The 15,217-nt window shown below is 46.9% G+C and overlaps 1 protein-coding gene across 2 annotated transcripts in view; it reads right to left on the bottom strand.

Moving 5' to 3' along the window:
- CEP290 (centrosomal protein 290) overlaps nt 1-15,217 on the bottom strand; it is a 1,276,764-nt gene that overhangs the window by 553,658 nt on the left and 707,889 nt on the right. For both annotated transcript variants that reach the window (XM_069229617.1, XM_069229618.1), the window contains one exon: nt 1,896-2,109. In XM_069229617.1, coding sequence (XP_069085718.1) covers nt 1,896-2,109 — 214 coding nt within the window. The remainder of the gene's footprint in view (nt 1-1,895; nt 2,110-15,217) is intronic.

Raw genomic sequence — 15,217 nt, 5'->3', positions numbered from 1 at the left:
GTATTGCTGGAGCTTTGCATGTTGCTCTTCTATAGCTACCTCGATCAGCCTAAACTGCTAGAACACTACTACATTTCACTAATAAGAGATACCTGGACCTAGTTTAAGGTTTAAGTATCCAAGGTACCCACTAAAAACCAGGCCAGCCTCCTACAATCACGACACATGGACACACGCTATGACATACACATACTCGTGCCCTGTTGCATGGATATACATGTGCCACAAAGCATGCTTGTATAAGAGTCACAACCCACCGATGTGTCATGATGTTTACATGCACATGCATCGTGATGCATGAAAATAAATTAATTTTAAGGATGCCGACCAGCCAACCTACTTACTGGCTTTGGCAATGCCTGTTACACTGGTTGTGATAGTTGAGTTATTTTGGGTTTTGAGAGAGATAATCTCCATCAGATGGATGCACCTGGAATCGTGGTGGCATTGATTTTTTGTTTCCTCATGGCTGGGCAGTACCTAGTGGTGCATGCTAGTGACTGGGTTTATTGCACAGTGAAGCTGCACAGAAAGTGATGAACACACATTTCTCTTCTTTCTTCCTTTATTTTTCCCCAAACCTACTGTTCCTCTGTGAGAAAAATGTGAATCGGACTGACTGGTAGGATCCTCTGTGATTCCATTAATGTCTCTAATAATGAAAGCGTCTGCTAAAAACTGGAACCACTGAATCACGGCCAGAATCTCTATTCTGTCAAAGGTGTCCAGTAAGGTGATAAGCTGTGGGGTAAAAATGGTTGTTTATGGGCCTTTGCGTACAGCTAAGGCTCATAAACATTGAAGAAGGTAAATACCAAATAGTATTGCCCACATCTGCAAAGAATAAAGCATAATTATGAGACCACCACAACTACACAGAATCTCTGTAAGGAGTATGACTGACTCCCATCCCATTCTCCTGGAAGGCTCGTACAAAGCTGCAGTGAGAGAATGGGTTTAGGATTGATGAGTGTCTCTTCATAACAAACGCTACGAACACTCTCCCTCCCACCTGTTTTGACTGAAGTTACAATGGTTTTGTGTAGAGTGCCAAGTGGTTGTATAGAAGCCCTACTCTGGTCATTATCTATGTGACTACTCTGGCTACTTCAATCAACTCCTGTGGCATTAGGGTTAAAGCCTACGCCAATAATACAAAATTGATTATCTGGCTAAATGACAATTATAGGAAAGATGGTGTTTTATTGCTTCTTGAATGGATGCAATCTCCTTATGTCTAAACTTCAATAGCTCAAAAAATCATTGTTTTTTTGCTGGTCCTCTCCTCTTAGTAGAAGCACTTAGTGACCTTATAAGGTGGACTCATCCCACAGTCTAGAGGTTATTTTTGACTACTAGCTCTCCTTTAAAGAGCTCATTATGAAACTCACTTCAACTTGCTTAAACATCTTCATAAAAATCATTAGTTTGCTTCCTCCCTAAGGAAAGTAGCTCAATTAATGATTCTTTCCCTCTTGTACTACTGCAGCTTTCTATGTTTGGGTCTTCCATGGTATCCGATTCATTGTCTTCAGCTGATCCAGAACTATGTTTCCTGCCTCATCTTTGAGCTAGTAAGTGTGCTGGCATCTCAATCCATTTGAAATCTATACATTTGCTGACAGAAATCAAGCAGTTCTGACTACTGAAAGAGATCTACAGGAGGTTTGGGAGTATACAATTATTTATGTCACAATAATCCAGGTTTAAACAATGCTGAATCTAGTGACATCAAGAAGCTACAAACACATTTACAACAATGTTATGAGATTGTCTGCTTGATATGTGGCTATGCTCAAACAGCTTGTGACCCAGAGGAAGACATACATGCAGGAACATCTCTAATAACCTTTTATCGTTCTCTTTGTTGGTATGGACATTTTTACAAAGCTTACTTTTTGCTGTTTCTCTTTCAGTGCCAATTGGTTCTTGAGTCGATCCACCAGATTTTTCATTGTTGCTGTTGGAGCTCTAGTGTTTGCTTCTTTTTGAGATTCCAGTTCAGCACTGAGATATTGCACTTCTTTTTCCATTTGGGAAAGCAGGGACCTCAACTCATCTGCTTCATTTTTCATTCTTTTCACTTCCATAGCATGGTTTTCTTCAAGTCTAGGGGAAAGTGATACACGTCAGACAGTAGATAAACGCATGTTGAAACACCTAAGTCAAGATGTTGGCCTTGGTCTTAATACTTGGTAGCAGAAGCCCCAAGACTTCCTCTGCCTTCCTAATTCCTGCCTGAAAGGAGCCCCTCTCTTTTTTTTACAGTTGGGGCTGGTCATCTGATGCACTTCATTCCTTTTTCTGTTGATGAATCCAGACCACTAGCAGTCTGTAACACCAAATAATCAGCAGTGTCTGAAGCAGGAGAGAGCCAAACTTTGCAGCCTTGCTGCTATCATTCTTGTGATGGTTAATTGTGGTTTGCATCTGAATAGTGTAGGAAGCTGGCGCTGTATATACTATACCAAAGTAATGTATTGTGTGTGGAGTCCAGTGGATCCCTAGAGGCTTTACAGAGGCCAAAGTAGATACTTCTCTTTTGTGTTAGTGTGGGTGAGCAGTTAGGCTTATCAGAGGATAGTGCTAAGCATTTGTTGTACACACAGTCAAGAAATGAGGCACACACTCAATGACTAACTCCAGTACAATGTTTATGGATCAGAAATAAAATTTGTTACTTTGTATCTAGAACCAAAAGGATTAGTAGAGTTTTGAGAATGTATCACTTTCATGTATCAATTGCATTTTGTTTGTAAATCACAGTTAATATAGGTTTCAGGTAAGCAATACTTTTCAACAGCAAAAGTAGACAGTGCAAAAATCAATCATTGAAGGCAATGCAGACCTAGGCGAGGAAAAGTACAAGTACAGTTCACAGATACGTATTTGTCTTATGGTCCCAGTCTTCGGGGATTAAGATGTCCACAGGACAAGGTTCAAGAAGACACCAATGGTGCACCACCAGCAACACAGGGCTGGCCAGGTGCAGAGGTCAAAGATGGTGTCAGGCGCTGAATTGAAACCGATGGAGACTGGGGGCGCTTAGAAGAAAACAGATTGCAGGTAAATACTCGGTGCAACAGGACAGGCCCGGGGGTTTTGATCAGCACCAGGGGGCCACAGGTTAGCATCAAACATACACCCTCAGCGGTGGCTCGGTGGAGGCTGCAAACACAGCGTAAGGGTCCCAATGCAATTCAATTAGGAACTCCAGGTTCACAAAGGGGCTGCAGGCTTGATTCAGGGAGTCAGATGAAGAAGACCAATGGCTGGACAGGTAAGCAGAGATTCCACTGGACGTTGGTGGACCATTGGTGGGGTTCCCCAAGGCTAGGGGACTGCTGTTCTGGTGTACTTTTGGGAATCTTCACCAGATCCAGTCGCGGTCTGGGGGTCCTCTGGATTTAGGATACAGGCGTCATCGTGTTGGTCCGGAGACATCAACCCAAAGTGGACTCGTGGTCAGAATTGCCTGGGGATCGTCTCTGGACAAGTGGGACCCTGGATCCAAGCAGTGGGTGTCGTGTGCAGAGTGGGCAGGACTAGTGGATCCATAGGGCTTCAGAGTCCTTGTTGGAGGTTTCTTTGTGAATAGAGTTGCTGTCCTCGAGAGTTCTTGGTTATTAGGGAAAGCAGGCAGTCCTCTGGTGGCTTGTAGAGGTCGCTGGTACTGCAGGAGTAGTTGTCTTTTTGTAGCAGGAGTCTTGAAAATGCAAACAGGCCAGTAGAGCTGGGGCCAAGTCAGCTGGAGTCTTCAATGCTGGGGTTGGCTCTTCAGTCCTCCTTCTCGTTCTTCTTCTTGAGGTCACCAGGAATCTGAAGAGCAAGGTTCAGGGATGCCCCTAAATACTAGATTTAGGGACATTACATGGGTCAGAGGGCAGTAGCCAATGGCTACTGACCCTGAGGGTAACTACACCCTCCCTGGGAAGGGGGTCACATTCCTAACCCTATTGGCTATCATCCTCCAAAACAAGATGGAGGATTCTGTAGAGAGGGGTTCACCTGAGCTCTGGGCACCTTAGGGGTGGTCCCAGCTGGAGTAGACACTCCTTCTCTTGCTTACTAATTTTTCCGCTGGACCTGCCACCAAAAAGTGGGGTCTGGTACAAGGGGCGGGCATCTCCACTGGCTGGAGTGCCCTGTGTCAACACAACAAAAGGCAGTAGCTTTTGAGGCTCTTCCGACAAGTGTTGCTGTGCCTGCAAGGGGGAGGTGTGAGCACCTCCTCCCAGAGCAGGCTTTGTCCCTGATTCTTGAGAGGACAAAGTTCTCATCCCATGGGGTCAGAAACTTGTCTGGCGGTGGCAGGCTGGCATGAACCAGTCAGCCACACCCTAGAGTGTTTGGTGAATTTCAGGAGGCATCTCTAAGAAGCCCTCTGCATACATTTTTAAATACATTCAGCACTGGCATCAGTGTGGGTTTATTGAGCTGAGAAGTTTGATACCAAACTTTCCAGCATTTAGTGAAGCCATCATGGAGCTGTGGAGTTCGTAGTGACAACCTCCCAGCCCATGTACTCAGTATGGCTACTCAGCACTTACAATGTCTAAGAATGGACTTAGACACTATAGGGGCATATTGCTCAAACAACTCTGCCCTCACCTGTGGTATAGTGCACCCTGCCTAAGGGTTGAAAGGCCTGCTAGAAGGGTGACTTACCTATGCCACAGGCAGTGTTCTGTAGGCGTGGCACCCAGGGAGGGGTGCCATGTTGGCTTTACCTTTTTTTCTTTGCTAACACATAATCTGCAATAGCAATGTGCATGTGTTTGGTGAGGGGTCCCTAAGGGTGGCATAATACATGCTGTAGCCCTTAGGGACCCTCCCTGGTCACAGGGCCCTTGGTACCACTGGTACCTTTAACAAGAGACACAGATGTGGGCCAAAGGGGTCCAATTGTGGAAGCAATGGTACAGTTTAGGGAAAGAACACAGGTGCTTGGGCCTGGTCATCAGGATCCCAGCACACAATCACTCAAGTTAACATCACATATCAGGCAAAACATGTGTTTGGAGGGGGAAAGGTGACCATGCCAAAAAGGGGCACTTCCCTACAAATAGGATTTACGTCAGACCCAAATATTTCTTGCATAATCTGCCAGTAGGGGAGATGTGAGAAAGGAGCATGTTGAAAGGATGACTGGCTTTCTCTATTCACCTCTGTGCCTCAAGATCATCTTAAATGGTGCCTAATGTGGCGTCCTCGGAGTATCTGAATTTCTGAAGAACATGTTACGTAATTTCAGTAGCAAATTATGTGGAAGAGACAATATCTAGCCATAGATTCCTAACCTTTGAATTTCACAGGCAACAGGCTGGATCCAGAAGAATTTTATGAACATCACCCTTGCCCACCAATAGGTGATTTAGTTTGGTTCTGCACAGTGTGGTATGCGGCGAAAGTGATGTTGTGGTCACCTATATAGGCGTCTCTTCGGCGCGTGGAAGTCGGTTATTTTTTACGACTTTCCACACCAGGAGCGTGGAGCCATGAAGTGGACTGACACTGGATATGTCCAAACTAGGGCCCTGAAAGGGATCATTCTTAACCCTAGAAATCTGTCCGCAGAGCTAGGAGGAATAAGTGAGTCGGTGAGGAATCTGCTGCTAGATATTGTCTCTATCAGATAATTTGATACTGAAGGTAAGTAACTTATTCATCTGATGGAGACATCTAGCTGCAGATTCCTTACCCGTGAATAGATACTCGAGAAATACCATCCCTGGGGGCAGGCTAGGGACACACTGTCTAAATAAAAAAGATCTGGAGGACTGAACAGGTAAAAATCCCAGCCCTGCAGATCTGACTGTCCAGGCAGTAGTGCTTGATGAACATGTGCAGGAATGCCCATGTTGCCGCCTGGCAGATGTCGCAGGCTGGGACTCCATGAGCTAATACTGTGGTGGCAGCATTTTATCTAGTGGAATGGGCCCTCAAGCCCTTAGATGGCTGCTTTTTAGCCAAGGGTTACCAGATCTTTATACAAAGAATGAACCAGCACGAACTGGTTAGCTTTTGTACTGCCGAGCTTTCTCTGCTCCAACATATCCCACAAGAAATTGGTTGTCCACCAGGAACGCTTTTGTACGGTCAAGGTAGAACGGCAATGCTCTTTTTAGGTCCAGAGGGTGGAGTTGCTCCTCTTCTTTAGAGGGATGTGGAGGCACATAAAAGGTTGGCAGGGTGACTGACTGGCCCACATGGAATGGAGTCACCACTTTCGGGAGGAAAGAGGCCCTAGTGCTTAGTTTGTCTGGGAAAACAGACAGAAATGGAGGCTTGGATGATAAAGCCTGCAGCTCACTCACCCTTCGGGCAGATGTTATTGACACTAGAAAGGCTGTCTTGATGGTAGGCAGCTTGAGGGGACAATGGTGCAGAGGCTCGAAAGTACAACACATTACGTAGATCGGAACCTAATTGAGGTCCCACTGACACATGGTGAAGGGGAAAACATGTGCAAGTCCCTTAAGGAATCTATGTAAAATAGCAGACTTAAACAGAGGGGGTTGGTCAGGCAACCAAAAGAAGGCAGAAAGCTAACCCTTATGGGTACACAGAGCAGAGCCCTGCTGGAAAAGGATAAGAATGAAGACAAGAGTATCAGAGAGAGAGAGGCCAAAAGAGGGTCGATAGATGTGAGAAAACTGGGCTGACTGCAAAAGCCCCCCTTATTTTTCACTTTTTGCTGGTGCTTTCCTGACTCTGATCGTACCCTGGGCACTGCAAAACAGTCACAGGGCCTGTGCTCTAATTAAAATGACTATGCAAATTAGGCTAATTATAATTGACAGTATAAACTTACCTATAAGTCCCTAGTATATGGTAGGGCATATAGGTTTAGGGACCCCAGCATAGATAGTGCACCCGCTGAGGTACCTAGTGTCATCTTTGAGGCAGGCCTGCCTTGCTGGCTGTTTTTAAATTAAAGTTACCTGCAAATTTGACTTTGTAATTAAACATTCTTCCAAAGACTTAAACTATGTTATTGTTACATATAAGTCACCCCTAAGCTGTAACCTAGGTATCCCCAGGGCTGGGTGCAGTGTAACTATGAAGAGGGACCTTAAAAAAGATGTTTTATAAACCATGGTGAGGAAAAATAGCCAAATTCACGTTTCCCTCATTGTAGTGAATGGGTTAATAGGCTAACATCGGGAGACTTTATTTTAATGAATAAAGTCTCAAAAGGAGTTAGATATGCCAAGTTTGGTATCAAACTTATTGTTATAATGAATCCAACAACTTGCCACTGTTGAATGTAATATAACTAGTTCGTGGAAAGTGTTTTAGAACTCTGCCAAAATTTGCCAACTTCAGCTCTGTAGTGCTGTTCTGTCATTGGCCAGCCTCTGGCAGTCTGGCCAGACTGCCTTGATAAGGTGTGAAGTGACCTGGGATGAAGATAAAAGGAAGTGCCAGGGGAGGAGATCTGCATCAGCAAAGGGTGAAACAGGTTGGGGGAGAGCAGCCAAATTGGTCTTTAAAAGGTGGAAGGGACATTTGGAGCATTTCAGGACCTACCCCATTTCCTGCAAACCCAGACAGCTAGGCCCCCCCTAATTAGATTAGAAGAGGGCTAGATAGGGGTGTGTTAAGGAAACTAAGCCATGCCAGTGAGTTGACTCAGCCAGACCTAACCTCCAAAATTCAGATTCTGCCATCCTGATTTTTTAAGGAATGATGCTCCCTGGGATTGATTTTTGCCACACTTCCCAGGAAGTAGCCATCCAAGAGGGTGGTGGCCTGCCTGTGATTGTATAGTTGCTTTCCACCCCAGGAGCAAGGATAAATATGGCAGAGCTGCACCCATACCTCAGATCCCAGCTGGAAGACGATACTGGAGAAGGACAGCCATGCTGGACTCCTGGCCTGAACCTGGACACTGCGCTCACAAGGACTGCACAAGCTGCACACTTTGGGCTTCAACAAGGAAAGGACTTTGCCTTGTTTCTGCAACTCCGGGAATAGACTTCCTGTAAGCTACAGGTACAGAGGAGCTGCCCAGAGTCCCTGCATGAAAGTCCTGCAAGAAGAGCCCAGCTGACCAGCGTCCAGTGGCCATTTGAGGATTCTGGCCAGGTGCATTCTGGGAATTTCAGTCCTAACTCCCAAGAAGCAACTCAGAGCTTTTGGAACCTTGGATCAAGTTGTGGACACTTTAATGACACAAAAAAGGACCTCTGGAAAAAGATCCAGAGGTTTGGAGACATTTAGAGAAACTGTTATAAACAGCTCTGTAAGTTAAAAAGGTGCATTGTGGGAGTTGTAGGCTGAGACCCCATGAGGCCAACCAGACCCTCTGAACCCTTGGCTGGTGCTGTGAACTAAATTCCGGTATCAAGAAATACTTATGAAAGTAAGTTTAACAGTGTTACATCGTGGATGGCCCGAACTCTGGACTTTCTCCCAATCTACTGTGACCTTCTTTAACCCTTCAAGCGCTACTTGCTTCTAAGCGCTAGAATTACTTTTAATCTTTACAAATTCATATCTCCGGTTCCATACATTAGATTTTTGTTGTTTTGGTGTAATTTAAAAGATACAAATATAATCTATTCTTACATTGTATTTTTATTGTGTTGTACTTATTTCTTTTTTTGTTGATATTAAATGCTTTACATAACTGTCTCCTAAATTAAGCCTAGCTGCTCATTGCGAAGCTACCAAGGGTTGAACTGGGATTAATTTATTGAGCTCTGAATGGACCTAGTGGGGGTTAGCGGCCTATTGCTAAGTGTAGGTACTTACCTGCCCTTACCAGTAATCCACTTCCAACAATAGACTTCTCTCTACAATAATTTAAAAAAAATTGTTACACCATCTTGGTGGAGGGACACCTGGCTGCCAGAATAACATTACCAACTTCAGAAGGACGGTAGAAAGCGGTCAACTGTCGCCGCCCAACCTCCATGTAAGAAGGCATAAATTTGACAGGTTCGGGTGGAGAACTCTCCTGTGCTGCTGCGGCAGAAGATCCTACCGCAGGAGCATTAGCAGCCTGATTGGAGGACTGATATTCAGAAGCTCAGGATACCAAACTCTCCAGCACCCAGTCCGGAGTCACAAGGATGACTTGGGCCCAGTCATTCTTGAATCTTTTTGAGTACACTAGGCAGGAGTGGTATGGGCAGAAAGGCGTAGAGAAGGCCTAAGCTCCACTTGAGACAAAAAGCGTCACCGATAGCCACCCTGGAAATCCCAACGCACAAAAGTGCTGACATTGTGCTTTCTCTTGGGAGGAGAAAATATCTAACCAAGGCTCTCCCCACTGCTGAAAGAGACCTTGCACTACCTCTGGGTGGAGACGCCACTTGTGATCCGCTAGGCATTTGCCCTGGCATTCAAAGAACCTGCTATGTGTTGAACCACCAGTGTTATGCCCTGCTATTCCAGCGATGTACAGAGATGCAGAATATCTTGAAAAAGGGTCCAAGGCCCCACCTCCCTCTGTTTCTTGTAGTACCAAATGGTGGTGGTGTTGTCCGTGAACACCTGCACTATCTTTCTGTTAATAGAGGGAAGAAATGCTTTCAATGCTAGCTGGACCACTCAGAGCTCCTGCAATTTGATATGGAGTCCAGATTCTGCTGGACACCAAATTTCTGTGATCTTCACCTCTCCCAGATGGATGCAGCATCCCAGGAGTGATGTATCTGTCACTACTATGAAATCTGGTTGGTAAAGGGAGAAGAGTCTGCCTCTGACCCAATCACGGTTTGTTAATCACCACTGCGCGTCTTTTGCAGTTCCCTCTGAGATCTGCACCATGTCAGAGAGATTCGCCTGATGCTGCGCCCACTGGAACTTCAGGTCCTACTGCACAGCGCGCATATGCATATCTGGGATGTCTCACCAGCAACATGCAGGAGGCCATAAGGGTCAGCAGCCTTTGAGTCATTCTGACTGAAATCCAGGAAAGAGGCTGAAACATTGGTATCATAGTCTGAAAATCCAGGACTCGGTGCTCGGGACGATAAGCCAGAAACTGCACTGTGTCCAGAACAGCTCCAATGAAAGGGAGCGTCTGAGTAGGAGTCAGGTGTGTCTTTGGCACGTTTATAGTGAACCTCACCAAATGCAGGAGGTCTGCCATATTCTGGAGATGGGAGATGACATCCTGGGCAAGCCTGCCTTCAACAGCCAGTTGTCGAGTAAGGGGAAGACTGAAACCCCTAAACTCAGCAGATGAGCTGCGACCACCGCCATCATGTTGGTTAACACCCAAGGGGTGCTGGTAATGTCAAAGGGGAGCATGGCAAACTGAAACTGCTCGTGGCCTACCTTGAACCGCATGTAACTTCTGTGGGCAGGCAGGATGGGAATATGGAAATATGCATCCTGCAAGGCTAACGCTACCATCCAGTCTCTTTGGTCTAGGGCAGACAAGATCTGAGCCAAAGTAAGCATCCTGAATTTCTTGTTTTTTAGGGAGAGATTGAGTGTTTGGAGGTGTAGGATAGGCCAAAGGCCCTTGTTCTTTTTGGGTATCAGAAAGTAGCAGGAATAGCAACCACTGCCTACTTCTGATATTGGAACTCTCTCTATGGCTCCCATTGGCCAGGAAAGCTGTAACTTCCTTGCGGGTCAAGACTAGATTATTCTCTGTCAGTCAATCTTGTGTTTGGGGTATAGGGGGAGGGGAGGATTCAAAGGAAAGAAAGTAGCCCCTCTGAAGACAGCAAGACCACAATGCAAGGCTGGTGGAAGAAAACATTTTCTTGCCAAATTTATCCAGTCTCTTATACTCCCTGTTTGGGGGAGTGTGTCATGGGAAATAGAGGCTAGCTAACCAAGCTCTCAGGGTTGGGGTGTTAGGTGAGGAAAGATAGGTCCCCTGGGGCGGGCCGGGGCCATGACAGCAGGCGATTGCCCTGTTCACAGGAGACCCCGTTATGGGCTTGGACAAGATTCCCAGCAGGGCATTTGAAAGTAGCTATGTTAAAAAGGAGCAGGGGCTATGAAGAGAAAGCTCCTGGCTGAAGAAATTTCATCAAGATGTTAGTTTTAACTGTCACAGAGGGTAGTTCAAGGTTGAGGATCTCTGCCACTGCAGGGAGCTGGGTTCTGGTTGTGGTAGCCCCTATCTTTTTGCCTGGTTTTTAGATGAAACTTCAACTGAAGTGCACTGGGTTCCTGCTAACCACGTCCCCAGTGCCAGTGTTCCTTCCCTAAAACAAAGAAACCTGGTCACTTGATCCGCAAGTGACCAGGCCCTTCAGCTCCCCATAAGTCTCTAGTAAATGGTGCCCCTGGTACCTATGGCATGGGTACTGAAGAGGGCCCCTCAGAGCAGCAGCACAACTTGCGCCAATCTGAGGAACCAGCACCAACCTCATGCAGACTGCCATTTGTGGTTACATGACAAGGTGCTCCCAAAACTGAAAACACAGTGTAGGAAAGTGCCCCTTTTGGCATGGTTCTGATCCACTTTTTGCCTGATATTGATGCTGACCTGATTGAGAGTGTGCTGGGATCCTGCTAACCAGGCCTCAGCACCAGTGTTCTTTCCCCAAAACTGTACCATTGTTTCCACAATTGGCACACCCCTGGCACACAGTTAAGTCCCTTGTAAAAGGCATCCATGGTACCGAGGACCCTTTGGCCAGGGAGGGCCCCCAAGGGCTGCAGCATGTATTATGCCACCCTGAGGGACCCTCACCAAGCACATGCACACTGCCTTTGCAGCTTGTGTGTGCTGGTGTGGTGAAAAAGGCAAAAATCGACATGGCACCCTTCTCAGGATACCATGCCCACAAACCACTGCCTGTGGCATAGGTAAGTCACCCCTCTAGCAGGCCTTACAGCCCTAAGGCAGGGTGTACTATAGCACAGGTGAGGGCATAGCTGCATGAGCAATATGCCCCTACAGAGTTTAAGTCCATTCTTATACACTGTAAGTGCAGTGTGGCCATAAAAGGTATATGGGCTAGGAGTTTGTCACTACAACCTGCACAGCTCCATAATGACTTCACTGAAGCCTGGGAAGACAATAAACCCACACTGATGCCAGTGTTGGATTTATTGAAAAATGCATCCAGAGGGCATTTTAGAGATGCCTCCTGTATTTTAGCCATATTTCTAGTGCAGGACTGACCAGTCTGTGCCAGCCTGCCACTTCCAGACAAGTTTCTGGCCACATGGGACGAGAGTCTTTGTGCTCTCTGTGGCCAGAAACAAAGTCTGCACTGGGTGGAGGTGCTTCACACCTCCCTCCTGCAGGAACTGTAACAACTGGCGGTGAGCCTCAAAGGCTCAGGCCCCGTGTGTTAAAGTACCCCAGAGTTCTCCAGCTAGTGGAGATGCCCGACCCCCGGACAAAGCCCCAATTTTGGCAGCAAGTCTGGTGGGAAAATTACGGAAAACTATGAGGAGTGCCCACTTCAACTGGGACCACGCTAAGGTGTCCAGAGCTGACGTGACCGCCTCCTTGCAAAATCCTCCATCTTGGTTTGGAGGGCAAAGACCAATAGTGTTAGGTCTGTGTCCACATCCTCAAAGGGAGTAGACACAAGAAGTGTGTAGACTCCCTCTGGGACAGTAGCCACTGGCTGCCCTCTGACCCCTGTAACACACCTAAATCCAGGATTTAAGGGCTTCCCTGAAGCTAGCTTGTTAGAATCCTGGCGATGTCAAGAAGAAGAAAAAAGAAAGACTGCTAAGCTGACACCCAACAGAGAAGACTGAAGACACAAACTGACTTGGCCCCAGCCATACAGGCCTGTCACCAGCTTCTAATGCCTTGCATCCAAAAGGCGACACATCCTGCAAGTCCAGAGACATCTTAAAAGCCTCAAGAGGACTGCCTGCAACCCAGAGGACCAAGCTCTTCTGTGGACAGCAGCCCTGTCCAAAAATAAACACCAACAAAGGACTCCAGAACTGCTGGATCTGCAAGTCCCACCCACTCTGCACCAGACGTCCATGGCTCATTTCCAGGTGGCCCAACTGAATATAGCTGGTCACCAGGAAATTCTGACCTAGTGGCCACCCTCGACAGACCCCTCCTGTCCAACACGATGATGCCTGCAGCCTAAATCCGGAGGACCCTGCTAACCGCGAGAGAACCGGAGGAAGATACCCGATGCCCAAAGGTATTGCTACACCCTCAGCCCCCTGGCCTTGGGGAATCCCGTACAGCAACATCCAGCAGGCGGCCCTCCTTCGTTTTCAGCCTTTGTTTTTCCAGAACCGACCTTTTGTGACCCCCAGGATCCCCCTATTGGAAAGCATTGGGAGCCGGATGCTGTGTTTGCACCCTCCACCCGGCCGCGCCTGCGCCGCTGAGGGTGTCTAGTGCTGGCCTGTGGCCCCCCCCGGTGCTCCTCAAAACCCCCCACGTTAAATCGACCTTAACACTGACCGCTGCACACAACTGGCCCTGTGTTGCTGGTGGTGGGTGTTTGGGGTTAACTTGAACCCCAACCTGTGGAAATCCTAACCCCGGGAGACTGGAAATGTAAGTCTTGTACTTGCCTCAAAACTGTACTAACTTTTCTTCCCGCCAGGACTGAAAATTGCAGAGTCAACTTTTAAAACAGATATTTGCTATTTTCTTGAAAACCATCTAACTTGCCAAATTGAAATAAAGTGGTGTTGATGACATATGTTTAATGCTTACTTACAAATGTACTTACCTGCAAACTGAATCTTGTGGTTCTAGAAATAAAGTAACAACTGATATTTTTGCTATATAAAAACCATTGGCCTGGAGTTAGTCATTGAATGTGTGCTTCATTATTGCCTGTGTGTGTACAACAAATGCTTTGCACTACCCTCTGAGTCTAACTGCTCGACCACACTACCACAAAAGAGAGCATTAGTATTATCTACTTTAGCCTCTGTTAAGCCTCTGGGGAACCCCTGGACTCTTTTCACACTATATCTCATTTTGATATAGTATATACAGAGCCAGTTTAATACACACAACATGGTACACAGCCTGACCCTAACACTGCACACTAGCAGGCCCTACAGCCCTAAGGCAGAGTGCACTATATTGCATGTGAGGGCATTTATGCATGGGCAAATATGCCCTTCTATGTCATCGTTGATTCCTAGACATAATAAGCGCACAGGGAAGCCATTTTGAAAGCACATACTGGACACTGGTCACTACGAATTCCCCAGTTACATGATAGTTTCTCTGAAACCTGAGATGTTTGGTATCAAACATCTCAGAATAATAAACCTTTGCTGATTCCAGTGATGGGTTTACTAAGAATTGCACATAGAAGGCACCTTAGACGTGCTCCCTAAAAACATGACATCTACTAGTGTGTTGACTGACTGGTCCTGACCAGTTCAGCCTCCACAAACACATTTCTGGCCCCCCAAGGTGAAAGCCAGCACTCTCGAGGGCCTGAGACAAAAGCCTGCACAGGCTAGAAGCTTCAAAGGCCTTGCTGCCTTTGTAATTCAACCCAGGTCTCTCCAAATGGCGGATGTAGGAAAGTAACTCTTTTTAGCATGGTTATTGTTGGAAAGTAGCCTCTTTCTAGCTTGCTCATCCCTACCTTTGGCCTGTTTGGCAGTGTATTTGACTGTGTTGACTTGGATCCTGCTAACTAGAACCCCAGTGACTGTGTTTTCTCCTCTACATTTGGTTGCTGGTAACTTTTTATCCCCACAATTGGCATACTGGTGCCCACATGTAAGTCCCTAGTATATGGTACCTAGGTACCCAGGGCACTGGAGTTCTGAGGGATCCCTATGGGCTGCAGCAGTTATTCTATTACCCATCGGGGGCCCATGCAAAGGGTTCTGCAGGCCTGCCATTGTAGTCTGCGTGAACCGGGTGCACTCACCCAGATTCACTACAGGTCACTGCACCAGGTCACTGTAAGTCACCCCTATGGTAGGCCCTCTCGGCCCAGAGGGCAGGGTGCAGGTACCTGTGTGTGAGGGCACCCCTGCACTAGAGAGGTGCCCCCATGGACTCCAGCCCGATTACTGGGCTTGGTGAGTGCAGGGATGCCATTTTATATGTGTACTGGACATAGGTCACTACCTATGTCCAGCTACATAATGGTAACTCTGAACCTGGGCATGTTTGGTATCAAACGTGTCGGAATCATACCCCAATACTGTTGCAAGTATTGGAAGTATGATTCCATGCAATCTGTGGGCTCCTTAGAGGACCCCGAGCATTGCTACCACCAGTCTTACAGGGTTTTTCCGGGCAGCCAACCCTGCTGCCACCCCTCAG

The sequence above is a fragment of the Pleurodeles waltl genome, chromosome 4_1, assembly GCF_031143425.1.
Source record: "Pleurodeles waltl isolate 20211129_DDA chromosome 4_1, aPleWal1.hap1.20221129, whole genome shotgun sequence".
NCBI lineage: Eukaryota > Metazoa > Chordata > Amphibia > Caudata > Salamandridae > Pleurodeles > Pleurodeles waltl.
This window is presented reverse-complemented; position numbering and strand designations above follow the sequence as displayed.